At 27.7% G+C, this 11,331-nt stretch overlaps 2 protein-coding genes across 3 annotated transcripts; both read left to right on the plus strand.

Annotated features, from left to right (window-relative positions):
• Positions 1–1,333: 1,333 nt before the first annotated feature.
• LOC137836823 (cytochrome P450 82A4) lies at positions 1,334–4,000 on the plus strand. Of its 2 annotated transcripts, none has more exons than XM_068645580.2 (2): positions 1,334–2,323; positions 3,153–4,000. In XM_068645580.2, the coding sequence occupies exons 1-2, from the start codon at positions 1,394–1,396 to the stop codon at positions 3,780–3,782; spliced, it is 1,560 nt and encodes a 519-aa protein (XP_068501681.2). In that variant the 5' UTR covers positions 1,334–1,393; the 3' UTR covers positions 3,783–4,000. The 2 variants fall into 2 exon arrangements, with proteins under 2 accessions (XP_068501681.2, XP_090157956.1); XM_090301830.1 differs by having other exon boundaries at positions 1,344–2,323; positions 3,166–4,000.
• A 3,939-nt stretch (positions 4,001–7,939) lies between these two features.
• LOC137836824 (cytochrome P450 82A4) lies at positions 7,940–10,832 on the plus strand. Its single transcript, XM_068645581.2, has 2 exons — positions 7,940–8,988; positions 10,005–10,832. The coding sequence occupies exons 1-2, from the start codon at positions 8,056–8,058 to the stop codon at positions 10,632–10,634; spliced, it is 1,563 nt and encodes a 520-aa protein (XP_068501682.2). The 5' UTR covers positions 7,940–8,055; the 3' UTR covers positions 10,635–10,832.
• The last annotated feature ends 499 nt before the right edge of the window (positions 10,833–11,331 follow it).

Raw genomic sequence — 11,331 nt, forward strand, 5'->3', positions numbered from 1 at the left:
GACAGTTGTAGCCTTACTCTCTGTGCCAATTATCCTATGCTATGCTCATATTCGTTATTGGTGTTGCTTATATTCTTACAATTCTTAAGATTTATATAGTTATTAATGTAAATTGTTTAAAATATATATATATATATAATAAAAAATATTAAAGTAATAATATTGTAAAAATGGATGTATGGTTTTTAAAAGTATTATTTTTCTTCAATTAATATCACTCTTAGGGTATGTATTATTTTTCTTTAATTAATATCATTCTTATGTTTTGTTTGGATTTTAAAATAAATTTTAGGGAGTGGATTTGAAAAGATTTGATGTGAAAATGGGGTTATTTAGATTAATAGAAGATGATAAGAAATAAAGAAAAAGTTTACAAAAAGTTAATGAATGATGTGATATGTGTTATTGATAAAATATTATTTTGTAATAAATAAAAGTGTAAGATTACAAATATATCTTTATAGTTAAAATTAAATTAAATTAAAATATGATTAAATTGTTTTATGTATAAATAAATAAAAAATATGTAAAAATACTTTACAAATTTTTTGATATATATATTTAGTACAAATAAAATGATTAATTTTTTTAAAAAATTAACAAATATAAATTCTAAATTATTTAATATATATAAAAAAAATTCTTAAATTATTAAAAATTCTAAATAATACAATTTGGTAGAAAAATATTTAAACTTTTCCAAAGGGCCAAAATGTAATAGCATTGGCTCTATATGGATTTTTTTTTTAGAAACTCTTTCAAAGACAAATTATTTCTTTATTAAACTTTTCTCATTATTCCTCTTCAATCAACAAATACAAACACAATTATTCTTTGCTTTTCTATCCACATGAAGTTGTTCATGTGAAAACCAACACTTACAGTGCATTTGGATTGGAGAAGGGATATGTGAGGATTTGAAAAGGAGATGTGTGAGAAGAGAAAAATATGTGTAAGGCTTTAAGGAAATGGATGTATGAGAATATGAGAAGAAAGTGTAAAGAAAGTGAAGTAATTTGAAATATTAAAAAATAAATCAAAAAATAAATTAGATCTTACATAAATAAAAAATATTATTTTTTAATATTAAAAACTATCTAATGAAAAATAAAAATATTACAACAACAAAAGTATAATCTAATTAACAATAATAAAAAAGAGTTTTATAACAAATTATAACTCATAAATATAATAATTATAAAAAATATATATTTATAAAAACACAACAATAAATTAAATAATAATTTTTTAAAATATACTTAAAATTAAAAAATAAATCACTATCTTACACGAATAATAAAAAAAAAATGTCCTTACCACTTGCATATACATATTAAAATCCAATTTGTGTAACATAGAGCATGGGATACACAATCTTCTCTTGGATAAAATAATGGATCTAAATGTTTCTGCAATTGGACTTGTTTCTCTAATCGTCTTCTGTTTCTTTTTCTATGGCCACTTCAAATTTTCTCAAGGAAAAGAAGCTCCCACAGTTGCAGGTGCATGGCCAATACTTGGTCACCTTCCATTGATGAGTGCTTCAAAGTCACCCCACAGAACCTTGGGTGCTTTGGCTGACAAATATGGACCCATTTTCACCATCAAACTTGGTGCCAAAAAAGCTTTGGTAATCAACAACTGGGAAACGGCAAAGGAATGCTTCACAACAAACGACATCGTCGTTTCCTCTCGCCCCAAGCTTGTTGCCGCAGAACACATGAGCTACAACAAAGCCATGTTTGCCTTAGCACCCTATGGTCCCTATTGGCGAAAAATAAGAAAGATTACAGTTTCAGAGATTCTCTCCCCTCAGCGAGTGAAGCAGCTACGTCATGTTTTTGAGTCAGAAGTTGAAGAATCGATCAAGGAGCTCTCTAACTTTTGGTGCAGCAACAAGAATGAGAGCGGTTATGCCTTGGTGGAGTTGAAGCAATGGTTTTCTCATCTGATATTCAACATGGTCCTTCAAATGATTACAGGGAAGCGATGTTTTAGTGCAGCAACTGTGGATGATGAGAAGGCACAGAGATGTGTGAGGGCTGTGGAGGAGTTCATGCGTCTGTTTGGGGTGTTCACAGTGGGAGATGCTGTTCCATGGTTGAGATGGTTTGATTTTGGAGGGCATGAGAAGGCAATGAAAGAAACTGCAAAAGAGTTGGATATTATTCTTGGTGAGGAGTTAGAGGAACACAGAAAAAGGAAGGGTTTGGGTGAGAAGGATGATGAAGTTCAAGATTTCATGGATGTCATGATTTCGTTGTTTGATGGAAGAACTATTGATGGGTTCGATGCAGATACCGTCATCAAATCCACTGTACTGGTATGGATCTTTAATGCATTTTTTTTTTATTAAATCACATTATAACTTTAAATTTTATTATACAAAAATTAAGGTATTAAAACCAAAACCATTTATGAATTTGAGAAAGATAAAAAAATAATATTAAATATTAAATAACCAAAATGTTGTGAAGATGTTATGAATTAGGGATTTAGTGTAATTTTTTCTTGTATCTCTATCACTTTCTTCTTAGATTTCATACTTTGAAAAATACTCAAATTATCTTTTAATATTTTTTATTAAATATTTTTTCTTTAATTCCGGAATATGCACATTAACTTCCTGATTTATAAAATTTAGAAGTTAAAATTTGTGTTTGGGATTGTACAATATTTCTGATTGTACAATTCAAAATTTCAGATTGTATAATTCAAAATACAATTTTTTATATCAAATTATAGAATTTAAAATGAATAATTTTAGAATTTTTTACGAATATAAGACTGCAAGATAAATTATGAGATGAAGAAATAAACTTTTAAATTTTTAAAAAATGAGGATTATGGGGATAGATCACCTGTCTCACATTTGGCTTATGCGGGTTAGGCGAAAAGATTTAAATTCTAAATTTGGTAGCAAAAACTTTGTAGCTAATTAGATACAAATTTAGAAAATATTTAACAATAATAGAAACTAATTTAGAAACCAAAAATTTGTTTAGTCTCTAAAATGGTCTCTAATTTAGTCAATATAGTAATTAATTATTTTTTGTCTATAAAATTAGTTTCTATTTAATGATTTTCTTGTACTGATGATTTGTTTATGTTATAGAAGAACTTGTGAATAAGATCATATCCTTATTTTGTAGTTAGTGATTGCAGGAGGAACTGACACAAGTAGTACTCTTCTTACGTGGGTAATATCTTTGATTTTGAGAAATCCTTTGGTATTGGAAAAAGTAAAAGTTGAACTAGACATTCATGTTGAAAAAGAGAAATGTGTAAGTGAGTCTCATATAAGCAAGTTAACATATCTTCAAGCCATAGTCAAGGAAACATTAAGATTGTATCCTCCTGGTCCTCTTTCGGCACCTCATGAAATTATAGAGGACTGCATTTTAAGTGGTTATAATATAAAAAAAGGAACTCGTCTAATCACAAATCTTTGGAAGATTCACACAGATAGTAATGTTTGGGAAGATCCATTGGAGTTCAAACCAGAAAGATTTCTTACAACTCACAAAAATATTGACGTCAAAGGTAATCATTTTGAGTTATTACCATTTGGAGGTGGCAGAAGAAAGTGTCCAGGAGTATCCTTAGGCCTTGAAATAGTGCATTTCTCTCTTGCTAGTTTTTTGCATTCTTTTGAAATTTTAAACTCTTCACCTGATCCTATTGACATGACCGAAACATTTGGATTAACCAACACCAAAGCCACTCCACTTGAGATTCTTATTAAACCACGTCTATCTTTTAGTTGTAACGAAAACAACTAATCCATGTGCTAGCTATGCTGTCACAATTTGTTTTCATTTAAAGTACTTTTTTTCTATAATATCGTTCAAAGTCTTTGTTATCTTTGTATTTTCATTCAAAGTGCTTGATATATTTGTACTTTCCTTCAAAGTACTTGATATATTTATAGTTTATCTTGGTAAACTTTGAAACTCTTTCAAATATATATTATTTTTGGTAGACTTTCTTTATTGAGTCAGGTTAGAGAGTTGGACCGTATTTAGAGATGCATTACTTAATTCTTAATCGCGGATTGAAGTGATTAATCCTATTTGAACGTAATTGTATTTATGTTGTCGATTAGTTCATTAATGTGAATTACGATCTCGATCGGTCAGTGATAAGTCTCGAGAGATTTCATCAGTCGATACAATTAATGAATTGCTTAATTGGTTAACCGTGACTGATGAAGGTGTGCAATAATTGGAAACCAGAGGCAAAATACAGAGTGCACTAATTAGCTTAGCAAATAATAAGAAAGTGATGCATAACAGTTTCACATAGAAAGAAGTTTAAAACATTTTTACAAATCCTTCAAGGGTGGGTGCCATTTTTACATGCACCACATCTCTTTTTTCAGGTAAGTCACGTACTACTTTAATATTTATGTACCCTTTGATTAAATGCCTCATTGGTCAATGAGCTTACGATTATAACACATCATTTTCTTATGCTTTCATATTATATTAATATTCAAATGACCTACACTGCAAAATGCCAATTCATTGAAGCTTTGAAAAGTATAGGTGTGTGACTAGTTAGTTTAAATATAATTTAATAAAATAAAATGATGTATTTATTTGTACAGAATTTATCTTTTAAAATCCTAATAGTCAATAAATCTAGGTTTTGTTTTTAAAAAAATTCTTTAAAAATTCTAATAGTCAATAAACCTAGGTTTTGTTTTTTCAAAAAAATTGCTAGTTAAGTCGCTAGTTGACCATTAAGAAAAAAGTATTACAAAATAAAAGTTTAAAAGAAATAGATTGAGAAGTTGAGAAGAAATTATTCACATTATTTCTTATGAATCAAGATAAATCTTTATTTTTTTATAATTAAATATATAATCATAGAATTGTAAGATTCACATTAAAATTTAAAATATTGCAAATGAAACTGAGAAATCAGAGTAATATATGTTAGTGTTAAACCCAATCTAGAAATATTTGCCAATCCTTATTTCCCTTAGCCAAGCAACTACTGAAAAAAAAGTTGTAAACTTAAGAACGCTAATATTTTTACATTTTTATTGATATTTTGAATCCATTTTAATTATTTTATTTTAAATTTCATCTTCATTTGACTTAAATTTTTAGATATGGATATAATATACCAAATTAAATTTTTTTTTTTTTTTTTAAAATAAAGCTGTTTTGAAATTGTTGTTCCATCTTAATTTAGGTTTGAATTTCAAAATTTGAATTCCAACATAATTTATCTGTTAGTATAACGTGTTTTAATTTTAATTATATCTCTATACTTTTTTTTCTATATGTTTTAAAAGTCTTCTCTTGATTTGTGCGTCTTATCTTTAGTCGGGGATTCTTTGCATTTTTCCAATTTTCTCATATGTACCACGAGGAACAAAGTCTTGTTTTTTGAATTTTCTTAGCAGTAATAGAATGAAAATTTTGACTTATATGTAAAAATATTATTCAGTATTACTGGAGCAATTTTGTCCCATTCACTACTTTATTGTTGAGTGGTTCAATATTTGTGGCTGAAGACATCGTATATATATAATATATGCGAACCTTATATTATTTTAATTTATTTCTTTTACATGAACTTGGACTTTATTGATTCTGGTCTAAATTATACACCTTAACCTACCCACATTCACAATTCACTTATGAACATCTTTTTTCTCAAATATCAATTAACCTTGGAAGATATATACAACAAATATCAAGCTATTAAGGTCAATATCTTGTGTTCATAACACAATATTTTTTTCTCAACAAATCCTTAAAATATATCCTTAACTATTTTTAATTAAATATTTTAAAACATATATTTTTTAATTGTTTTTTATCGTTTAATTTTTTATTAATTAAGTGACATGATTATTATTTTTCTTACCATCTTGCAGTTAATATAAAATAATATTATAGTTAATAAACTTAACTAACTTTCATTTTTTCATTAAAAATTTATTGGATAACGAGTTTATCATGTTTTCTTATAGTTATAGTTTTCATGTCATCATATACCTCTACAAGAAAATCATGAAATAAAAATTAATTTTAGAAACAAAAAATGATTAGTTGCTATAGTGACTAAATTCAAGACCATTTTAGAAACTAAAAAAAAAAATTGGTTTCTAAATTAGTTTATATTATTGTTAAATGATTTCCAAATTGATATTTAATTAACTACTAAGGTTTTTGCTACCAAATTTATAATCTAAATAATATTGGTAGTTAAAACATTGGTAGCTAATTAAATACAAATTTAGAAACTAATTTAGAAACCAATTTTTTTTTTAACCTCTACAATGATTTGTAATTTAACTATTATAAAAACTAATTATTTTTTGTTTTTAAAATTAATTTTTATTTCAAAATTTTCTTATAGTGTATATACTAACAAAAGGATCTTACCATCATCATCACCATTGATATAAATAATAAATAACAATGGTGGTGATAGTTTCTTGTTATACAACACATTATAAACAAAAATAATAAAAATCACTTTTCGATTTACATTAACCACAATTTAGTTTTATATTAAGTACACAACATCACATTTTTAACATGTGAAAACAAGTAAGCAGGGTAATGGAATAAAATAAAAGTAATGTAAACCACACAGAATTAAAAAAGAACTAAATTAAAAAATATAATTTTTTGAAATAAAAAATAAGCTTGATTACCTCATTGATCCATTAAGGGTCAACAGTCAAATTCAGTGATTTTTTTTTTTAAAAAATTTATCCTAGATTTTCTATTTCTTTTTTAAAAGATATACAATTGATCTCTTTTGTTAATTAAATATTTTTATTATTTTTATGGCAGCAAAATTTGAAAATAGCTATTAATTATTATTATTACTGGTAGTTATAATAAAAGTTTGACTTTTCCTTCTCTCTAAAGGAATGAACGATCTATTTTCCATCTTTTTTCTCAAATATCAATTAACCTTGGAGGATACAACAAATATCAACTATTAAGGTCAATATTTGTGTTCATAACAAAATATTTTTTTTCTCTCAACAAATCCTTAAAATATATCCTTAACTATTTTTAATTGATTTTTTTAATTAAATATTTTTAAAAAATATATTTTTTAATTGATTTTTTATCTTTTAATTTTTTATTAATTAAGTGACATGATTATTATTTTTCTTACCATCTTATGAACTTGCGGTTAATGTAAAACAATATTATAGTTAATGTAAAACAATAAGCTTAACTAACTTTATTTTTTCATAAAAGAATTATTAGATAACGAGTTTATCATGTTTTTTTAGTTGTAATTTTCATGTCATCATATACCATAACAAAAAGATCATCACCATTGATATAAATAGCAATTATCAAACACTTTTTCAATGAAAATAATAAAAATTACTTTTCAATTTACATTAATCACAATTTAGTTTTATATTAAACACAAAACATCACATTTTTAATATGTGGAAACAAGTAGCAGAGTAATGGAATAAAATAAAAGTAATGTAAACCACACAAAATTAAACAAAAAATAAATAAATTCAAAAAAATATTTTTTAATACTATTTAATAAAAATAACCTAGACCTTGAACCCTAAATTCATAGTATTTTGATTTTTAAAAAAATAAATTTTGTCTTATTTTTTTTAAAAAATATACAATTTGATCTGTTTTATTAAATTAACATAAAGAGAAGGAAGTGGTGACATGATGTGACAAAGTTATAAACGCACGTATAAAAATGTTATAAAGTATGATTTAAATTAGTAATTACAATTCACTGCATAATAATTTCAATTTTTAATATTTTGAAACTTAACCTTATATATTTTAAATATTTTTATTATTTTTTATGGCAGCAAACTTTGAAAATAGCTATTAATTATTATTATTTAGGGTAGTTATATTTTATAACACATTTTAAATATTATATAAATACAACACAATTTCCAAGTAAAATCATACTTAGTTAGTCTTTGAAAAGTTTGACTTTTCCTTCTCTCTGAAGGAATGAAGGATCTATTTAACCACTCCTACTTTACCCTACCTGAAACACACAGAGCCTCAACTCGCTCAAATGGATTTGGTTGTAAATTCCCTGAATGCAACCACCATTGCACTTGCTTCTCTAATTCTCTTCTGTTTCTTTCTCTATGGTCTCTTCAAATTTTCTCGAGGGAAAGAACCTCCCACAGTTGCAGGTGCATGGCCAATACTTGGTCACCTTCCATTGATGAGTGGTTCAAAGTCACCCCACAGAACTTTGGGTGCTTTGGCCGACAAATATGGACCCATTTTCACCATCAAACTTGGTGCGAAAAGGGCTGTGGTAATCAACAACTGGGAAATAGCAAAGGAATGCTTCACCACAAACGACACAGTCGTTTTCGGTCGCCCCAAGCTTGTTTCGGTGGAACTCATGAGCTACAACCAAGCCATGTTTGCCTTGGCACCCTATGGTCCCTATTGGCGAAAAATAAGAAAGCTTACAATTTCAGAGATTCTCTCCCCTCAGCAAGTGAGGCAGCAACGTCATCTTTTTGAGTCAGAGGTTCAAGAATCGATCAAGGAGCTCTTTGACCTTTGGCGCAGCAACAAGAATGAGAGCGGCTATGCCTTGGTGGACTTGAAGCAATGGTTTTCTCATCTGATATTCAACATGGTCCTTCAAATGATTACAGGGAAGCGATATTTCAGTGCAGCAACTGTAGACGATGAGAAGGCACAGAGATGTGTGAGGACTGTGGAGGAGTTGATGCGTCTGATGGGGGTGTTCACAGTGGGAGATGCTGTTCCATGGTTGAGACGGTTTGATTTGGGAGGGAATGAGAAGGCTATGAAAGAAATTGCTAAAGAGTTGGATATTATTCTTGGTGAGGAGTTAGAGGAACACAGAAAAAGAAAGGGTTTGGGTGAAGCTAAAGATTTCATTGATGTCATGATTTCGTTGTTTGATGGAACAATTACTGATGGGGTCGATGCAGATACCGTTATCAAATCCACCATACTGGTATGTATCTTCAATATGAACATTATAATCCTTTCAAACTTCAACCGTCTAGTATTTTATTTTTCTTTCTAATTTTGTTTTCTGCATGGCACAGTATAGCATGGTTGAATAGTGTATATTAGGGATAACGATCTGAGTCAACCCATTCTAGATAGATATGTCCTGTTAAAAAGTACAGATTAATTCTATTGGTTTATCTCTAAGGAAAAGATTTCTTTAACATCCAAAAATAAAATACATACAATTTAACAAATCATTATAATAATATTTTTAAATTAAAAAATAATATAACAATGTTCTGATTTTCAATAAAATTTGAATTTTGATTATAATAATAAATTATTTAATAAAATATTTTATTAAATATATACATTTTTTAAAGGTAAATACATTATTACTATTAATTTGAAAAATAATATATTTATATATATAATACAACCTTTAAATTTTATTATAAAAAAGACTAAGGTTTTTTTTTTTGAAATGTCCCTTTTAATTCAATTTTATTTTTTGTTGACAAAAAAAATATACTTTTTCGAAAGATAAAAAACACCATTTATTAAAAAATCATTATTGAATTTTGTGAGGGTGATATAAATTAGGGATTGAGTGTAGATTCTTCCTGCATCTCCATGCCTTTCTTCTTGCATCCCATTATACAAAAAATACTCAAATTATGCTTTGGCATTTTTCTTTAATTCCGAAATGTGACATTTAATTTGGAAGTTAAAATTTGTGTTTGGGATTGTACATTATTCTAGATTGCACAATCCAAAATACAAATTTGTATACTAGATTATTGAACTTGAAATAAATAATTTTACAACTTTTGAGAATAAGAGGTTGTTAGAAGAAATAAATAAGATGAAGAAATTAAATAAATTAATTATGAATTAAAATTAGTTTATATATGAATTAAAAATAATATTTTATGTAAATTGATTTTAATATATGATTTTTTGTTTTATAGAAGAACTTGTGAATAAAACCATATTCTTAATTTGTTTAATTTGCAGACACTAATTGCAGGAGGAACTGACACAAGTAGTGTTGTTCTTGTGTGGGCAATGTGTTTGATTTTGGGAAATCCTTTGGTATTGGAAAAAGTGCAAGCTGAACTAGACATTCATATTGGAAAAGAGAAATGCGTAACTGAGTCTGATATGAGTAAGTTAACATATCTTCAAGCCATAGTCAAAGAAACTTTAAGATTATATCCTCCTGGTCCTCTTGCGACACCTCGTGAATTCACAGAGAATTGCACTTTAGGTGGTTATAATATAAAAAAAGGAACTCGACTAATCACAAATCTTTGGAAGATTCACACAGACAAGAATGTTTGGGAAGATCCATTGGAGTTCAAACCTGAAAGGTTTCTTACAACTTACAAAGATCTCGATGTCAAAGGTCATCATTTTGAGCTAATACCATTTGGAGGTGGTAGAAGAATGTGTCCAGGAATATCCTTTGGCCTTGAAGTAGTGCAATTCTCTCTTGCTAGTATTTTGCACTCTTTTGAATTTTTAAGTTCATCACCTGATCCTATTGACATGACCGAAAACTTTGGATTAGCCAACACCAAAGCCACTCCACTTGAGATTCTTATTAAACCACACCTATCTTTTAGTTGTTATGAAAACAACTAATCCATGTGCTAGTTATGCGGTCACAATTTATTTTCATTCAAAGTATCGTTCAAAGTCTTTGCTATCTTTGTATTTTTCTTCAAAGTGCTTGATATATTTTAATTTTCCTTTAATGTACTTGATAGATTTATAGCTTATCTTTGTAAACTTTGAAACTCTTTCAAATATATCATTAATAAAAAGAATAATTACACCGCATATTCTCACTACTTTATTCCTTCTTTATCGATATTTAATTTCTTTATATTTTTCAAGTCCCTCTTATGGAAATAAATCTTTGTAAATTTTTTTCCTCTATACATCCTTCCAACTAGTAAGACTCTGATTTGGATGTGATTTGAATCATTCTTTAGCTTTTCCTGTTAATGAGAAAGGAAATAAACGTAGATAAACAGTTTCAATATCACCTGATTGAAAGTCTATTGTTCCTACCAATTCATAAAATGTAGACAAATGTGTATATGGATCCTCATGGTCCATTGTTGTAAATTGATGGGTACTTATCAGACTGAGGAATGCAGGTTTCATCTCCAAGGCGTTGGTGGTAGAAGGTATTGCAATACTAGAGAAATGATGGCCTCTGCTGCATAGCATACTCTCCAAGTGTTCTCTTGGGTTGTTGATGACTTTTTACGGCAAGTGCACTGTGTTTGTCAGAAGTAATAATTGTCCCTAAGAACGAATATCAATCCCACAA

This window comes from Phaseolus vulgaris, chromosome 4 (genome assembly GCF_051622355.1).
Source record: "Phaseolus vulgaris cultivar YP4 chromosome 4, ASM5162235v1, whole genome shotgun sequence".
In the NCBI taxonomy this organism is placed as follows: Eukaryota; Viridiplantae; Streptophyta; class Magnoliopsida; order Fabales; family Fabaceae; genus Phaseolus; species Phaseolus vulgaris.

Bases quoted from the DNA above. Each gene is read 5' to 3' on its own strand.
- LOC137836823 (XM_068645580.2), top strand. From the start codon at position 1,394: ATGGATCTAAATGTTTCTGCAATTGGACTTGTTTCTCTAATCGTCTTC. The intron at 2,324-3,152 runs GTATGGATCTTT...CTTATTTTGTAG, and splicing joins TCATCAAATCCACTGTACTG to TTAGTGATTGCAGGAGGAAC.
- LOC137836824 (XM_068645581.2), top strand. From the start codon at position 8,056: ATGGATTTGGTTGTAAATTCCCTGAATGCAACCACCATTGCACTTGCT. The intron at 8,989-10,004 runs GTATGTATCTTC...TTTAATTTGCAG, and splicing joins TTATCAAATCCACCATACTG to ACACTAATTGCAGGAGGAAC.